The sequence below is a fragment of the Bubalus bubalis genome, chromosome 15 (genome assembly GCF_019923935.1).
Source record: "Bubalus bubalis isolate 160015118507 breed Murrah chromosome 15, NDDB_SH_1, whole genome shotgun sequence".
NCBI lineage: Eukaryota > Metazoa > Chordata > Mammalia > Artiodactyla > Bovidae > Bubalus > Bubalus bubalis.
Genome location: NC_059171.1, coordinates 18,576,796 through 18,595,623, shown reverse-complemented (window position 1 = coordinate 18,595,623; position 18,828 = coordinate 18,576,796). Strand labels below are relative to the sequence as shown.

At 43.5% G+C, this 18,828-nt stretch overlaps 1 protein-coding gene across 4 annotated transcripts in view; it reads left to right on the top strand.

Annotated features, from left to right (window-relative positions):
- Nucleotides 1–938: 938 nt before the first annotated feature.
- The window catches only part of SNX31 (sorting nexin 31), an 85,088-nt gene continuing 67,198 nt past the window's right edge, over nt 939–18,828 (top strand). The window contains exons 1-3 of one of the 4 annotated variants that reach the window (XM_025265087.3): nt 939–1,677; nt 1,770–1,844; nt 14,233–14,347. In XM_025265087.3, coding sequence (XP_025120872.3) covers nt 1,612–1,677; nt 1,770–1,844; nt 14,233–14,347 — 256 coding nt within the window. In that variant the 5' untranslated portion in view covers nt 939–1,611. Of the gene's footprint in view, nt 1,678–1,769; nt 1,845–14,232; nt 14,348–18,828 lie in introns of those variants that run through there. The other 3 variants (XM_025265088.3, XM_006055233.4, XM_044928574.2) reach the window with 3 other exon arrangements.

Sequence of the window (18,828 nt, the reverse complement as noted above, 5' to 3'; positions counted from 1 at the left end):
CTTCTTGAGGATCAAGAGTAGCCCAAACCACTTCCATTTGATGAGGTTTCTGGTGTATTAAAGGGAAAAAAGTTTTTGGTTTTCTTTTTTTCTTTTTAAGGAAAGATATTTAGTATTTTAGAAAATCCTAAAGTTGTATTGCAAATACTATGGCATATCTTAAGTATTGCCTTTAACAAATGTTAATACAAAATACTGAATGTAATACAAATGTTCTAGTCATAGGGTAATTACTTGTTGTTTAGTCACTAAGTCATATCCTACTCTTTTGTGACTCCATGGATTGTAGCCCACCAGGCTCCTCTGCCCATGGAATTTTTGTACTCTCGCAAGAGTACTGGAATGGGTGGCTATTTCCTCCTCCAGGGGACCTTCCCCACCCAGGGATCAAACCCACTTCTCTTGAGTTTCCTGTGTTGGCAGGCAGATTCTTTACCACTGAGTCACCTGGGAAGCCCAGGATAATTACTAGATGTAGGAGAAGGCAATGGCACCCCACTCTAGTACTCTTGCCTGGAAAATCCCATGGACGGAGGAGCCTGGTAGGCTGCAGTCCATGGGGTCGTGAAGAGTCGGACACGACTGAGCATCTTCACTTTCACTTTTCACTTTCATGCATTGGAGAAGCAAATGGCAACCCACTCCAGTGTTCTTGCCTGGAGAATCCCAGGGACGGTGGAGCCTGGTGGGCTGCTGTCTATGGGGTCGTACAGAGTCGGACACGACTGAAGCAACTTACAGCAGCAGCAGCAGCAGCAGGCATATGTTGAAAGTCTTAATTCACAGTGTACTGCAGGCAATGTTGGCTCGCAATGGGACACAATGTTTTTCAATCCTATCAGGACACTGACTTGCAAAAAAAAAAATGTCAACATTTGGAGTCTGAAGGTGGGTCTGAGCGTGATCTGTCTCTGTCATGATGGACCCAATGGAAGGGATCCTGGACATTCTGCTGGCCACAGAGATCAGAATGCGGCCCTGGAGCCCACACTTGGAGAAGACGGGGTTCTCCTGGGCTGTGCACCCCCCACCGCCTAACGCCCAGCAAGGAGCCTGAGATGCCCGGCGGGGTGGGGAGTAGTTAGTGAGTTACACAGTTGACAGGTGCACACGACATCCATGCTGCCGGAGCAACTATTTGTAACTTTCGTGGGTCCAAGGAACCCTCTGAAAGTCTGATGAAACCCAGGACCTTCTCAGAAGAATTCCATCGCCCCACCCATCCATGCACATTTTCCCCTAAAGAGCCCCCGGGAGTCCACAGACCCCACGGTGAAGCCTCTGGCCCAAGGCGGGCACTGGCACTTTCTAGCGTCTATATTGAATTCCGTCCCTGGCCCCGCGGAGCACCTGAAGCCCCGCCTGGGGCGCAGACTGGCTGTGGGGCGTGGACGGTGGCCTCACTTCGCCTCCTTCCGTTCGGGGGCCCCGAGTGGTCCAGTCGGAGCGGGGCGGGGACCAGGAGGCGGGCCGCACCTGAGGACACCCGAGGCGAGCGGACCGCGGGACCCGCCGCTGCACCCACCGCCGCGGGACTCAGAGCCGAGGACCGCGCCGCCGCCGCAGCCGCGGGCCGGGTTCCCAGCGCCGCCCCGGGCCGCCGCCAGAGCCATGAAGATGCATTTCTGCATCCCGGTGTCCCAGCAGCGGCCCGACGCGCTGGGGGGCCGCTACGTAGTGCGTCAGGGGGCTCGGGGTGAGACTGGGCAGGGACAAGATGGGGGTTCACCTCACTCGGCTAACTCGGACTCTGATGTCTCTGTTTGCAGCTGTATTCCGTGTACCTGGACGGGTTTCTGTTCTGCAAGGTGCGTTACAGCCAGCTGCATCGTTGGAACGAACAGGTGAGAGGACCAAGGCGGGTCCAAGCCCACCCACCCGACTCCAGTGTGGCCCGTGGGCTCTGGGTGCTTGACCCTGACAAGACACCGCACTTCCTGAGGGCTTTGGGCTCCTAATCCGAGTCGTGGTAACTGGTTAATCGTGAATTGCTTCGCATATAGCTCAATGAATACATGTTACCTGGTCTAATCACCTAGTGCTGTGAGGTGAGGTGGGGTGCCATAGGTAATTAATTATCCAACCCACCCCAGCCTGGTGATCCCCACCAGCCCAACCTGGGCTCCATTTCAATGCCAGTTGTTTTCCCAAGACAATATCCTTGTGCAAAATGAGCAAACCAAGTCTAGATCGAGGTGTAGTCTTCAGTCTCTCGTATGTGAGTATTGGGTTTCGCTGGTGGCTCAGATGGCAAAGAATCTGCCTGTGATGCAGGAGACCCAGGTTCAATCCCTGGGTTGAGAAGATCCCATGGAGAAGGGAATGGCAACCCATACCACTATTCTTGCCTGGAGATTTCCATGGACAGAGGATCCTGGCGGGCTACAATCCATGGGGTTGCAAAGAGTTGGACACAACTGAGTGACTAACACTTTCTTTCTCCCAGAGTTTAATTTTCCCCCCTTTGAAAAGGTGTGTCTCTATTTTTGTTTTCAAGGGAAAGTATTCATAGGCTTCAAATATGGGCAGATTGGAAAGCCAGGAAACAGAGGAATCATTAAATTAGAAGGCCATTTTCCACTCTAGTTTCTCACTCTGATGTCCTAATGACACTTTCTTCCAGCATGCAGACTGATTTATTAACCAGGCCTAATGGGTTTTGTTATCCTAACAAGGAAGTGTTGCAAATCATCAAAGTGGGTTAGAGAATTACATGGAAGTTTGGAAATGAACTTCATCTTTCCCCCACCTTCATGCAGTTTTTGTTTGTTTTTTTTTTTTTTAAGATTTTGTATCCCAATTATAAAGAACACATACCTAAAGTTAGAAAGAAAAAAGGAAAAAGAAAAAAGCTTGCCTCGGCAATAGATATTAACATTTTGGGGAGAGTCCTTTCAGATAATCTCTGGTTTCTAGTGAGTAAATAGATCGTATTTCTTTAAGACCGTTTTCTGTTGATGTACAGCTCAGTTCCATTATTATACTATTATAAAATAGTCACTGAAGTGAGCCTTCTCCCTCATACATTCCAGTGTGTTGGAAAAGTCCATTTTCAAGGTATGACTAAGTTTCTCTGGATTCAGGGAAAACAGGTGTAATATGGTTGTGACTTTTTGTGGTCATTTTTGAATTGCTAGCACCTAACACAGTGCCTGTGACCCAGTGGGTCCTCAGGAATGACTGTCAGTGTCTGAATAAAAAGGGCATGGATTCAGACTTTTGAAGGATGACAAGATACTTGTGACTGAAACCTGCCTGGGGAGTTGGGAGGACTACAGATGGGGAACTCAAAGGAAGAGACAGTATGGTTGGTTTAGGCAGTTGTAGGATGAACATGAGGATGAACTCCCACCCTCATCTGCCTCCCTGCGTGTGAGGTTGTGATGGGGAGGTGGCCATCACAGGTAAAAGCAGGAGTCGGCAGAGAGGAGAAGGGAGAGATGGACTGACCACTTCCTGGCTGGACACCTCACCTCTTCTCTGACCTTCAATTTTGTCCTCAGAAATGATCAGGTAGGTGGTTGTGGGTGTCAGCTTCACAAGGCTCTTGTGAAGATTAGAATCCAGGTTCTCAGGGAACCTGGCGCATAGTTTATGTGCTCCGTAAATATTTACTGACGCAGAGGCTTGTCAAGCCTTCCTTAACCGACTCAGAAAAATGCTTGTTTTCAGAAAAATTCAGACCTATCAAATCCTAGCAGGCCCTGAAGCAGAAACATAAAGCCAGTTCTTCTGATCTCCACAAAGATCTGCCTTTTGTAGAGTATACAATGGATACTGATGAATATTTTGTGTTTGTTTTCCAAAATTCTAAAGTGAGGATTTCTTTAGCCATTTCCAACCATCTTACATGTATCATTGTTTCCCTTTTCTGTAGGAACAGTTCCTTTTAAATAAACTACTTAGATATTAGGAGGTGGCTATTGGTTTTATTAATTTAGAACAATAACAGTTACTCTGTGCTAAGGTTGGTGCCAAGAGCTTTATATGTAATATTGTGTTTAATTTTTATAACAGTCTTATGAGCTAGGATTATAATTAGCCCCATTTAACAGATGAGAAAACTGAGGTACACCTTGCCCAGGGTCATACCACTCCAAGTGTTGGATCCTAGATTTGATCTTTGGAACCTGCTCTAACCATTTTGTGGTTCCTTATCAAAGTTGGCAAAATATCAGAAAAACAGACTATCAGAAAAACAACTGCATCCTAAGCTAACTTTTTTTTTACTTTATTTAAGCATAGTATAATAAAATTCCCCAATTGTATGTGTCTAGTGTGATGAACTATAAATATATTTAATCTACTGCCACCATAATCAAGACAGAGAACAATTTCCACACTCATAATGTTTCCTTGTCCCCTTTGCCCTTGATCCCTTCCCTTTACCTCAAGTCCCAGACAACAAGATCTGCTTTCTGTCCTTAGAGTTCCTGGCATAAGATTTTATTCCACCTGCCCAAGAAGCCCCTATAAGGTTGGCATTGCAATCGTTATCATTACTCCTGTTTTATAGATGAAAAGTCCAAGTAAGTTTGCTAGATTTAGCAAATAAAAATATAGGATCCTCAGTTAAATGTGAATTTCATAAAAATAACAAATACTTGTCTAGTATCAGTCAGTTCCATCGCCCAGTCATGTCCGACTCTTTGCGACCCCATGAACCACAGCACACCGGGCCTCCCTGTCCATCACCAACTCCCGGAGTCAACCCAAACCCATGTCCATCGAGTCGGTGATGCCATCCAACTATCTCATCCTCTGTCATCCCCTTCTCCTCCTGCCCTCAATCTTTCCCAGCATCAGGGTCTTTTCAAATAAGTCAGCTCTTCGCATCAGGTGGCCAAAGTATTGGAGTTTCAGCTTCAGCATCAGTCCTTCCAATGAACACCCAGGACTGATCTTTAGGATGGACTGGTTGGATCTCCTTGCAGTCCAAGGGACTCTCAAGAGTCTTCTCCAACACCACAGTTCAAAAGCATCAATTCTTTGGCGCTCAGCTTTCTTTATAGTCCAACTCTCACATCCATACATGACCACTGGAAAAACCATAGCCTTGACTAGACGGACATTTGTTGGCAAAGTACTAGACTATTTCCTGCAATATTTGAGATACTCTTAACTGGGCATCCTCTATTTTATCTGGCAACCCTAAGTCAGAGACCAAAAGGTTGGCTGACTTCCCCCAGCCTCTTCTCAGCAGTTTTTATTCTTCCTACTCCATGGAAGATGTGAAATGGCTAAGAATTCTTAATCTGATTTAATATTAATACTGAGCACAATAAAAAAGGAGACAATATAAAGTAAGTCCCCATCTGTGTTTATGAATGTGTGTGTCCTGTGTCTGTTTGGTGAGTAGAAGTTTATTTCCAATTGATTTGGAAGTTCTGCATCACAATAGAACAGAAATTTCATCTTAATAGGCTTAACTGATTACTCATTTACTTAAGAATATTTACTATGTATCTATTAAATGGCAAGCCTATGTTAAATTAAGTGAAGACTCTGACTTTTAGCACATGTGTTTTTTGGATTTACGAATTGGATTTCTATTTTGTATATTGATGGAGTGGAAGTCTTTCAGTTATGTCAGACTCTTTGTGACACCATGGATGGTAGCCCTCCAGGCTCCTTTGTCTGTGGAATTCTCCAGCAAGAATACTGGAGTGGGTAACCATTCCCTTCTCCAGGGGATCTTCCCAACCCAGGGATCAAACCCAGGTCTCCTGCATTGCAGGCAGATTCCTTATCATCTGAGCCACCAGGGAAGCCCTCTGCAATTGAGAAGGAGAACCTGACTGAGGTGATGTGGCCCCTGCCCCTTCTATGGGAGGCTAATGCGTATAAGACTGACCTGAGGAAAGATGGTTGTGTTTCCCAGAGGTCAGCTGTGACCCGTGCTCTCTGAAGTCATGGCCGGCAGCCCAGTTCCCACGGAGGCTCTCAAGTTCTGGCAGCTTCCCTTCCACTGCTGAGTGTTATTCATCTCTCTGCCACGGGAACTCCCTGACCTGACTGCTTTCTGTGCCTCTAAATGAATAAAATCGGTTTGATCTATGCCCTTGCCTGTACCACCTCCCTCAAGAGGAGTTAAATCTGTGAAAGAAACCTTTAACTGGCTCATTTTGGCCATCCTGTGTAAATGAGGCTGGACTCTGTGGCAAGGATGCTTGCCTCTTTGGAAATGCCCTGCTGGCATCAGTCATAACAATGCTGACGAGCCTTGCAAAGGATCCTCCGTGCGAGAGGAGGGCTCCGCACTGGTTCAGTCTTCTTCCCTGCCAGGTGCTGACTCAGTCTGGCTCCTACCTGATATTTCTTCTCCCTGACTCAGACCGTCTGTTCTCACGAGCTGGCCGGTTGCCACTCCCTGGCTCACTTCCCCCTCCTGAGAAGGCCTCTGCCTGCTGGGCCATGGGTTAGAGACCAGCCTTTCTCAAGGGTCACCTTGAGCTCCACCTCCTCTGGGAAGTCCCCCTTAATTGCACAAGACGCCTTTCTCTGATTCCTGTGCCACTTTGTGTTTAGACCTTGTCGCTTTCCCCTTCTTTGTATGAAGATTTTGTTTCCCCTCTTTATTTAGTTAAGAAGCCCACATGCTTAAATGAAGGAATGAATGAAGGCTGTAGGCATAGCGTATCCAGCACAGAATCCTGTCTTAGGAGAGGCCCAATAGAGATTTGATGGAGGAGGAGGATGGGAGGGAAAGAGGGCAAGGAGAAAGAAAAAGTGGTGAAAAGACTGTGTCCAAGTTCTGCTGCTCATTGATCTTGGTTTAAGTCACTTCAGCTGCCTGAGTTACTCATTGTCAACTAACCTTGTTGTCCAGGTGGGAGGATGTGGTCAGATTGCCCTCATGATCAAGGTGGGAGGGTGACAGGGTTCATGGCCATGATGATCGCCTACTTCACAGGACTGTACTGAGGAAGAAATGGGAAAACACACAAGACTGATGTTCTTTGGTACAAAATCCCACAGTCCAGGTTGATTTGAGCTTGTGACCCTTTATCTGGACAATCTGAGATTTTTAATACAAGGGGCCTTGGAAGGTGGGATGACTGAGTCAACATCAGAAACAGAGGCTATCAAGAGGACAGTGTGGTGACTTTGATTCCACTTGTCCCAGGTCACCACCAAGGATAGAAATAGGGGCTGCAAGTGCATATGGCATCTCCAGATAAAAGGTCACAGCTCAAATCAACCTGGACTGTGGGATGTTGTACCAAAGAACATCAGTCTTGTGTATTTTCCCATTTCTTCCTCAGTACAGTCCTGTGAAGTAGATGATCATCATGGCCATGAACCCGGTCATCCTCCCACCTTGATAACGAAGGCAATCTGACCACATCCTCCCACCTTGACATCAAGGTTCATTTGGCCAGTAGAGTTCTGTTCATGTTAAGAGGCAGAATTGTGCAATGGAGAAATTGGAGCAGGAGACTGTGCTGGAATTAAAAAAAATAATGTTACCTGAACATGATTTTTCAAAGCAAGCAAACAAAAACACCTCTTACTAAAAGAACACAAGAGGTGCATTTTCCTTCTGATCTCTTGAAACAGTTTTTGAGTGTTGGGGCTAACTCTGCTGCTGCTAAGTTGCTTCAGTTGTGTCCAACTCTTAGCGACCCCATGGACTGCAGCCCACCAGGCTCCTCTGCCCATGGGATTTTCCAGGCAAGAGTACTGGAGTGGGTTGCCATTGCCGTCTCCAGGGGCTAACTCTAATAACAGATAATTCTCAGTATGTGAGTGCTTTTAATAGGTAAACTATGTACTATTTGAGACCAATAGAAAAGACTATATTTTGGTAGAGTTGAAGAATTTGTGTGGTTGTGATTGACCTTTGGTGGACTTTACTGCTCAGTTTGTTGTGTTTATTTTCCCCCTTAGACCAGTGCTTGAGAAAGGAGGGGAAAGATTCCTTGAGAAGTCAGCTGTGGTTGTAAAACCTGCCGGGAGAGTTTTGGCTCTGGGGTGGGTATTAGGACCTTAATCCTTGTTGACTTTTCATCCAGCTCTTGGCTGTAGGGCTCCTCCCAGATCTCCCCTGGATAACCCAGATAGCCCTGCTGGTTCAAGGATACTGTGGTTCCCACCCATTTGGGAGCATCTGTGATGTTTATGCGGAGAAGGCAGTGGCAACCCACTCCAGTACTCTTGCCTGGAAAATCCCATGGGCGGAGGAGCCTGGTAGGCTGCAGTCCATGGGGTCGCTAAGAGTCGGACATGACTGAGTGACTTCAATTTCACTTTTCACTTTCATTCATTGGAGAAGGAAATGGCAACCCACTCCAGTGTTCTTGCCTGGAGAATCCCAGGGATGGGGCAGCCTGGTGGGCTGCTGTCGATGGGATTGCACAGAGTTGGACACAACTGAAGCGACTTAGCAGCAGCAGCAGCAGTGATGTTTATGAACACTTGACAAGAAGAAGATTGCCTTTTAAAGATCACTCAATCAGTTAATCAGGAAATAAGTGCATGCAAAGAAGACCAATTCCTGCTTCTACTTAATGGAATTAGCAGAGAGGGGTGCATGAATCCCTTGCCTGGGATGATGCAATGACTGAGGGGCCTGTGGATCCTCTCTGGCATGGCAGGAAGATTTCCTCAAATTTAAAAGAAACAGAATTGTTGCTCTAATATTTTATACTGCTAGATTTAAAGAAAAAATGACAAATAACTACTGGAATCTGGCGGGTAATTTATTGTTTCCATTTTATAAAATTTATTTTCAATTGGAGGATAATTGCTTTACAATGTCGTGTTGGTTTCTGCCATAAAACAGCGTGAATCAGTCATAAGTATATATGTGTCTCCTCCCTCTTGAACCTCCCACGCCATCCCGCCCCTCTAGGTTGTCACCGAGCACTAGGTTGAGCTCCCTGTTTATGCAGCAACTTCCCAGTAGTGATCTGTTTTATGTATGGTACTGGGTATGTTTCAGCGCTACTCTCTCAGTTCATCCCACCCTCTCCTTCCACCCACCCCCCACTGTGTCCACACGGCTCTTCTCTGTGTCTGCATCTCTATCGGGCAGGTAATTTAAATAAGAGGCAGTTGCTTCATTTGCTATTATTTTCTCCCATTCTGAAGACTGTCTTTTCACCTTGCTTATAGTTTCCTTTGTTGTGCAGAAGCTTTTAATTTTAATTTTGTCCCATTTGTTTATTTTTGCTTCCAGAGGGATGGTACGGGGAGGGAGGTGGGAAAGGGGTTCAGGATGGGGAACACGTGTATACCCGTGGCGGATTCATGTTGATGTATGGCAAAACCAATACAATATTGTAAAGTAATTAGCCTCCAATTAAAATAAATAAATTTATATTAAAAAAATAAATGAGAGGCAGTAGGGGTGGTCGGAGAAGGCAATGGCACCCCACTTCCATACTCTTGCCTGGAAAATCCCTTGGACCAAGGAGCCTGGTGCGCTGCAGTCCATGGGGTCGCTAAGAGTCAGACATGACTGAGCAACTTCACTTTCACTTTTCACTTTCATGCATTGGAGAAGGAAATGGCAACCCACTCCAGTTTCTTGCCTGGAGAATCCCAGGGACAGGGGAGCCTGGTGGGCTGCCGTCTCTGGGGTCTCACACAGTCGAACAGGACTGAAGTGACTTAGCAACAGCAGCAGCAGCAGCAGGGGTAGTAGAAACAGCCTGAGAGAATATAAACTCAAGTGATTCTAGACCTTCTTGTTTTATTAAGAGAGGCCAGAGCATCGGTTTTCCTTTTTTAAAAAAATAAACATTATTTTTGTGGACCAATCTCAGATTTATTATTATTTTTTAAGTGCAAAGGTGGAACAGAGTTCTCATCTCCCTTGCACCCTGTTTTCCGTAGGTATGGTACTTGGATTACAGGGGCTTCCCAGGCGGTGCTAGTGGTAAAGAACCCACCTGCCAATGCAGGAGAACTAAGAGATGCCGGTTCAGTCCCTGGGTCGGGAAGGTCCCCTGGAGGAGGAAATGGCAACCCACTCCAGTCATCTTGCCTGGAAAATCCCATGGACAGAGAAGCCTGGGTGGGCTACAGTCCATGGGGTCCCACAGAGTTGGAGACGACTAAAAGTGACTTAATACAATGAACCCGTATTGATGCAGAATTACAAACTATAGTCTATCGTTTATTCCAACTTCTTTGGTCTTTACTTAATGTCCTTCTGTTCCAAGGCCACATCCAGGCCCCACATTAAACTGTCGTGTCGCTTTAGGCTCCTCTTGACTGTGACCATTTCTCAGGCTTTCCTCTTGTTCATGATTTTGACAATTTTGAGGAGTATCAGGCAGGTAGTTTGTGGAATGTCCCTCTATTGGACTTGGTCTGATGTTTCAGATGACCAGACTGGGTTTATGGTTTTGAGAGAAAGACCCTGGGGGACAAGTGCTTCTAATCACATCTTGTCTGGGGCAGTTGCTATCAATCTAACATTCTTGATATTACCCTTGGTCACCTGGCTGAGGGAGTATTGGTCAGGTTTCTCCATATAAAGTTACTTCTTTCCTGGCCTTTCCACACTGTGCTCCTAGGAGGGAGGTCACCATGCACAGACCACACTTAAAGACTGAGGATTTATGTTCCATCTCCTTGTGGCATGAAGTATCTACATACATTATTTGGGATTCTTCTGCACCAGGATTTGTCTATTCTCTCTGATTTATTTATTTAGTCAATAATTTATATCTGGACTATAAATTATTATAGACTCCTGGATATAATACTCCTGGAGTGGACTCCTGGATATTTACTTTATACTTTGGGCTGTACTTCAATTAGACTTTATTTTATTGTTCAAATTGTTTCAGCTTGGCCTGTGGGAGCTCTTTCAGTTTGTTCCTGTTTCTTTGACATACCCCTATTGTTGACTTTTGTTTGCTTTGCACACTTTCTTATTTTCTGGCACTACAAGATTCCCCAGATTCATCTTTTCTTTTTCTTTGGCCCCACTGTGTGGCAGGTGGGATTTTTGTTCCTCAACCAGGGATCGAACCCGTACCCTCTGCATTGGAGGCGTAGAGTCTTAACCACTGCACCTTAGGGAAGTCCCAGTCCCAGACTCGTCTTGTGTATTTCCTGCCTCATTCCTAGAACCAACCATTTCTTCATGGAGTCCTAGTTGCTTTTATTAGAGAATAACATTAGAAACCAATATCTGGCACTAGATGTGTTCTCCACTGCCGTAGTGTCATTGCTTTTAGACCCTCTCAGCTTAAAGAGCAAGAAAACATATGTGCATATATGCATGTCTATAAATAAATACCTCTGCATGTAGCCATCTGTGTCTAAATTAAATTAAACCTGAGTTCATACCGATGTCTTCAATGGTAACCCATCACCACATGGCTCGCTCTAGCCTGTTCCTTTATCTGAAAAGTCTCATTACAACAGTGAGAAACCACTCACACCACCTGCCACCCGTTGACTTGATTGTTCCATTCTGTGGGCACATATAGAGGTACCAGAATGGTTAACCTGTATCCACGTAGGAAACAATTTTATCAGCTGAGCTCAGCGCTTCTGTACAGCTGCTCTTGCCTTTAATTTTACAGACACCACTCATTTGCAGAGTGACTTGCATCAGCACCTTTTCCCTCATTCCCTTCACACCAGTTGTTTCATGTATTTATAATATAGTTAAATTGTTTGCTCACATTCTGCATTCCATTCTGGGTTTCCCCCCACTTCCTAAATGATTCTTTAAATATTTGCACACATTGAAGTTGTGTTGTAAAGTTCAGTAGGTTTAGCAAATGCCTAGTATCCTGTACCATAGTATCATACAGATCAGTTTCACCCTGAAAGGTTCCATGGGCTTCACCAGTTCAACACAGCCCTTTTCCAAGCTCCTGGTGACCATGGATATTTTCACTCTCTCTATCATTTTGCTTTTCCCCCAAGAATATCATATCATTGAAGTCATATAGTGTGTTTTTTCAGATTGACTTTTTATTTATCAATGTGTATCTCAGTTTCCTCTATGTCTTTTTGTGGCTTGACAACTCATTTCTTTTTATTGCTGGGGAATATTCCATGGTAGGGATAGACCAGAGTTTGTTTATCCATTCACCTATTGAAGGATATCTCGGTTGCTTTCAGATTTTGGTGATGATGAGTAAAGCACCTCTAAATGTTTGTATGCTGTTTTTTTTGTGGCCACAGTTTTCAAATCTGTTGGGTGAATAACTAGGAGTGTAGTTGCTGAATTATGTGGTAAAACTATGTTTACCTTGTAAGAAATTGCCAAAAGTTCTTCCAAAGTGGCTGTGCCATTTTATATTCTCTCCAGAATATAACTTGAATATTTTTAAATTGCAAAAATAAATGTTGGCATCAAATTTAGATTCCCTAGAAATCAAACAAACAACCTAGCAGACCAAACAAAACATAAGGGAGCTGTATCTTCCCTTCAGGTAGGCAGGTAATAACCTTTCTAAGTGTTAGATCAACACTATCCAATAGAAATTTTTGTGCTGGTGGAAATGCTCTGTATCTTTTTTGTCCAGTTTACTAGGAACTTGCCATGTTTCCAGGGGCTACTGAGTATTTGAAATGTGGTTAGTGAGATGGAGGAGTTGAATTTTAAATTTTAAGTTTAAATTTAAGTAGTCATGGGTGGCTATGGACATCTTATCCGGTGGGCCAGAATTGGGATTTTGGCTCGTATTTGAGTGAGATGGGCTGCTGTGAAGGATTTTGTGCAGGGCAGAGGAATGATCTGACTTACACTTTTAAGTAACTGTAGATTCTGTATTAGGAATAGACGGAAGGGGAGCAAGCACGGAGGCAGAGAGATCTGTTAGAAAGTTACTGCAATAACCTGGAACAAGGGATGACAGGGGTGTGGACAAGAGTGATGGCAGTGGGGGAGGAAGAAGTGGCCAGATTTGAGATCTATTTTGAAGTTAGGGCTGGTGCAAGGTAAATATTTGCCAACACACACTATTTTTGACAAAGGTAATGGAATTTTAGTTCGTTCTTATTTGCAGTCTCATTTCTCTTAGATCTGCTCTCATTTTCTTTAAGCCAGTGAAATTTCCTGTTCCAGAGGTACCATGTTAAAATCTTACTGGTTTCCTTTCTTCTACTTTAAAAAGAATAATATGATGTCTTATTTTCAAGCTTTCACTGTAAATGTGAGTCTGGAATGAAGGTCATTTTTGATTACCTAATTTAAAAATTATTTTTGATGCATCCTCTATGAGTTTGCATGAAGATGGTTTCCAACCTGGTCATGGTCTTGGGTCATATATGGGTGGGGAAGAGGGAGGGGTCTGGCAGGGTTTCTATTGGGATCATATGTCAGCCTTGCAGGACTTTTAGAAACCAACATTGTCCACTAGCAGTAGAATGTGAGCCACATATGTAACACTGCAAAATTTTGTGTTAAAATTTTACCATGTTAAAAAAGATTTTAAAAGCAGGTGGAATAATTTTAATGATATATTTTATTTAATCTGATACATCTAAAATATTATGATTTCAGTAGGCAATAAATATAAAAAGTTATTGAGGAGGGTATGGCAACTCATGCCTGTATTCTTGCTTGGAGAATCCCACAGACAGGAGCCTGGCAGTCTACAGTCCAAAGAGTCGGACACGACTGAAGCTACTTAGCATACACATTCCTAAAAAGTTATTAGCAAAATGTTTTACGTTGTCTTCCCTTTGTACGAAGTCTTCCCTTAAAACTAGAGTGTATTTTACACTTAACCTCCCATCTCAGTTTGGACTAGCTGTGTTATCAGAGGCTACCAAATTAGACTGCACAACTCTGAGCATCTGCTGCTCTGTTCAAATTGGGTGGGTGTGGGGAAGGGGAATTAAATTCCTAACTCTCATCATTGATTTCATGAATACTATTGGGGAATGAATTAAAGGAATATTGTATGATGTGACTGATGGGCAGTTGTGTAAAAACAAATGAAAGATTAAAATATACCCCAAATCTACCAAACTCAGACTGGAGTTGTCAGTCTGAGATACGTCTAACAGTGTTCTAGAAACCTATACTAAAATAAAATCCTCTTTAAGAAAATCGAGGTATCACCTCTTCCTCCTTTTGACCGTCAGTGCAGTTCAGTCGCTCAGTCGTGTCTGACTCTTTGTGACCATCAGGAAGTGTTAATTTTAGATAACATGCTGGAGAGAGACTTGCCCCAAGCGGAGGCTTAGGTGTCTCACCAACCTTGAACGGTAGGTGCTTTGCCTTAACCTTGTGTTTTCTGGATCTTTCAGCTGAAGCAGGTGTTTGGAAATTGCCTGCCACCCTTTCCACCCAAGTACTATCTTGCAATGACCACATCTATGGCTGATGAGAGAAGGGACCAGTTAGAACAGTATTTACAAAATGGTATGTATTTGGATTTTTTAAAACAGCTCTGTGGGAATGTGAAGGTGTATATCTGCCCTCAATGGCTCTTAGTATATTTACAGAATTGTGTAACCACCACCGTCATCCAATCGGAGAGCATTGTTACCACCCCAAAAGAAATTTTATACCTATTATCAGCCACTTCCTATTTCTCTCCCTTCCCAGCCCTTGTCTTTATGCACTAATTTATGCCTTTATAAATTTGCCTGCTCTGGATATTTCACATAAATGGAATCATACAATATGTGGTCTTTGTATTTGGTATAAAAATGCTTTGTTTAGAGTTACCCCTTCCCCACGTGCTCTGTGTTGGTTTTGATTGTAGAAGTCAAAGAAATGTCATTTGGATTAAGACCGAACAAAAGGATAAAATGATCTGTTTTTATGTGAAAGCTTTCAGGAGATATCAGAAATGTTTACTGGCAGCGCTGGAGATGGCAGTTTCCTCTCTGGCTTCCCTAGGAGCAGAGCTGAGGCACCAGGAACGCTTGGAGGTCTGCTCTGGACCCATGAAGCTAGTGATACAGAGTCTTGGCGCATTGCTGGGCTTCTAAAAAGTCCTATATGCACAGCAAGATGAGCTCTCATAAGAGAGGACGGTGGGGAGAAATAGAATCATTGGCATTCAAACAGTTAAAGGTTTAAAAGGGGGAAAATGGTATAGACATAAAATGTTTTAAAAATAAAACCTGGCCAAAGAGTTTAAAATGAAAGACATGTTCCCTTCCACCTCAGATTCCCATGCCTTTAAAATAAAATACTATTATTAATACAAGAGGCTTGTGTATTTCTCAGAAACCATCCTGTGTATTCTAGTGTGTGAGTATATCTTTGTTGGTTAAAGACAAATCGAAGCTTACTCTATGCATTTTTCTGTATATGAGTTTTGTTTTAAATTAATTAATTAGCTTGTTTTGGCTGCTCTGGGTCTTCATTGCCGCACTTGGGCTTTCTTTAGTGGGGGCTGCTGTTCATTGCGGTGCACTGGCGTCTCACCATGAGCGGGTCTCTTGTTGCAGAGCACGGGCTCTAGAACACGTGGGTTCAGGAGCTGCTGCTCTTGGCTCAGTAGTTGTGGCCCAAGGGCCCAGTGGCTCCACGGCATGTGGAATCCCCCCTGGCCAGGGCCCGAACCCATGTCCCCTGTATTGGCAGGCAGATTTCTATTGGCTGCGCTGCCAGGGATGTCCTGAATCTGAGTTTTTAAAACTTTTTAGTCTGAAAGAATTTCTGACTTACAGAGAAGTTGCAAAATTAATGCAAAAATTTCTGTATATTCTACACAGATTTCCCAGATGTTAACACTTTACTTTATTACTTCCTTTATTACTTTATTACTCTCTCTCACTTTCCCATGTCTGTGTTGGTGTTATGAATCTATGCATAATATATATTGTATATAATTTTTGAGACACTTGTTTTGCATATATAAACCACTTTATTGTTAAGTATATCTATGTGTATTTCCTGAGATCAAGGACATTCTCTTCAGTAACTAAAGTGTAGTTATAAAAATCAGGCAATTAACACTGATATAGTAATGCTATCTAGTATAGAGACTTTATTCAAACATCGCCAAATACCCCACTAATGTCCTTCATTACAAAAGAAAAAAACCTTTTTCTTCTGTATGTTGATTTTGCTCCTCTTAAAATATCAATCTTACAGATCTTTCTTATTGTTGTTCAGTTGCTCAGTAGTGTCTGACTCTTTGCGACCCCATTGACTGCAGCACGCCAGGCTTCCCTGTCCATCACCATCTCCCAGAGCTTGCTCAGACTCATGTCAATTGAGTTGGTGATGCCATCCAACCATCTTGTCTTCTGTTGTCTCCTTCTCCTCCTGCCCTCAATCTTTCCCAGCATCAGGGTCTTTTTTAATGAGTCGGCTCTTCATATCAGGTAGCCAAAGTATTGGAGCTTCATCTTCAGCATCAGTCCTTCCAATGAATAAACAGGACTGATTTCCTTTAAGATTGACTGGTTTGATCTCCTTGTAGTCCAAGGGACTCTCAAGAGTCTTCTTCAACACTGCAGTTCAAAAGCATCAATGGTTCAACACTCAGCCTTCTTATACCAGGGCTTCCCTGGTGGCTCAGAGGTTAAAGCATCTGCCTGCAATGCAGGAGACCTGGGTTCAATCCCTGGGTCGGGAAAATCCCCTGGAGAAGAAAATGGCAACCCACTCCAGTATTCTTGCCTGGAGAATCCCATGGACAGAGGAGCCTGGTGGGCTACAGTCCATGGGGTCGCAAAATGTCGGACACGACTGAGTGACTTTACTCACTCACTCAGCCTTCTTTATGGTCCAGCTCTCACATCCATACATGACTACTGGAAAAACCATATCTTTGACTAGATGGATCTTTATTGGCAAAGTAATGTCTCTAATTTTTATATGCTGCCTAGGTTTCTTATAGCTTTTCTTCCAAGGAGCAAGCATCTTTTGATTTCATGGCTGCAGTCACAATCTGCAGTGATTTTGGAGCCCAAGAAAATAAAATCTGTCACTGTTTTCATTGTTTCCCCATCTATTTGCCTTGAAGTGATGGGACTGTATGCCTTCATCTTAGTTTTTTGAATGTTGAGTTTTAAGCCAGCTTTTTCACTCTCCTCTTTCACCTTCATCAAGAGGCTCTTTAGTTCCTCTTCACTTTCTGCCATAAGGGTGATGTCATCTGAATATCTGAGGTTATTGATATTTCTCCCAGGAATCTTGATTTTAGTTTGTGCTTCATTCAGCCTGGCATTTCACATGATGTACTCTGCATACAAGTTAAACAAGTTAAACAGGCAGGGTGACAATATACAGCCTTGATGTACTCCTTTCCCAATTTGGAACCACTCTGTTGCTCCATGTCCAGTTCTTACTGTTGCTTCTTGACCTGCATACAGGTTTCTCAGAAGGCAGGTAAGGTGGTCTGGTATTCCCATCTCTTTCAGAATTTTCTACAGTTTATTATGATATGCTAAAGTCAAAGGCTTTAGCTTAGTCAATGAAGCAGATGTTTTTCTGTAACTCTCTTGCTTTTTCTATGATACAGTGGATGTTGGCAATTTGATCTTTGGTTCCTCTGCCTTTTCTAAATCCAGCTGTACATCTGGAAGTTCACGGTTCACATGCTGTTGAAACCTCGCTTGGAGAATTTTGAGCATTACTTTGCTAGTGTGAGATGAGTGCAATTGTGCGCTAGTTTGCACATTCTTTGACATTGTCTTTCTTTGGGATTGGAATGAAAACTGACCTTTTCCAGTCCTGTGGCCGCTGCTGAGTTTTCCAAATGTGCTGGCATATTGAGTGCAGCACTTTCTCAGCATCATCTTTTAGGATTTGAAAAAGCTCAACTGGAATTCCATCACCTCCACTAGCTTTGTTCTTAGTGATGCTTCCTAAGGCCCACTTGACTTCGCATTCCAGGATGTCTGGCTCTAGGTGAGTGATCACACCATTGTGGTTATCTGGGTGATGAAGATCTTTTTTGTACAGTTCTTCTGTGTATTCTTGCCACCTCTTCTTAATATCTTCTGCTTCTGTTAGGTCCATACCATTTCTGTCCTTTATTGTGCACATCTTTGCATGAAATGTTCCCTTGGTATCTCTAATTTTCTTGAAGAGATCTCTAGTCTTTCCCCTTTTATTGTTTTCCTCTATTTCTTTGCATTGATCGCTGAGGAAGGCTTTCTTATCTCTCCTTGCTATTCTTTGGAACTGTGCATTCAGATGGGTATATCTTTCCTTTTCTCTTTTGCCTTTCACGTCTCTCATTTTTTCAGACAACCTGAGAAGGCCTATTTGTAAGGCCTCCTCAGATAACCATTTTGCCTTTTTGCATTTCTTTTTCTTGGAGGTAGTTTTAATCACAGCCTCCTGTACCTGTTATGAACCTCTGTCCATAGTTCATCAGGCACTCTATCAGATCTAGTCCTTTGAATCTATTTCTCACTTCCACTGTATAATTGTAAGGGATTTGATTTAGGTCATAGCTGAATGATCTAGTGGTTTTCCCTACTTTCTTCTATTTAAGTCTGAATTTGGCAATAAGGAGTTCATGATCTGAGCCACAGTCAGCTCCCGGTCTTGTTTTTGCTGACTGTATAGAGTTTCTCCATCTTTGGCTACAAATAATATAATCAATCTGATTTCAGTGTTGACTATCTGGTGATGTCCATGTGTTAGAGTCATCTCTTGTGTTGTTGGAAGAAGGTATTTGCTATGAGCAGCATGTTCTCTTGGCAAAACTCTGTTAGCCTTTGCCCTGCTTCATTTTGTACTCCAAGGCCAAACTTGCCTATTACTCCAGGTATCTCTTGACTTCCTACTTTTGTATTCCAGTCCCCTATGGTAAAAAAGACATCTTGTTTTGGTGTTCGCTCTAAAGGGTTGTGTAGGTCTTCATAGAACCATTCAACTTCTGCTTCTTTGACATTAGTGATTGGGGCATAGACTTGAATTACTTAGAG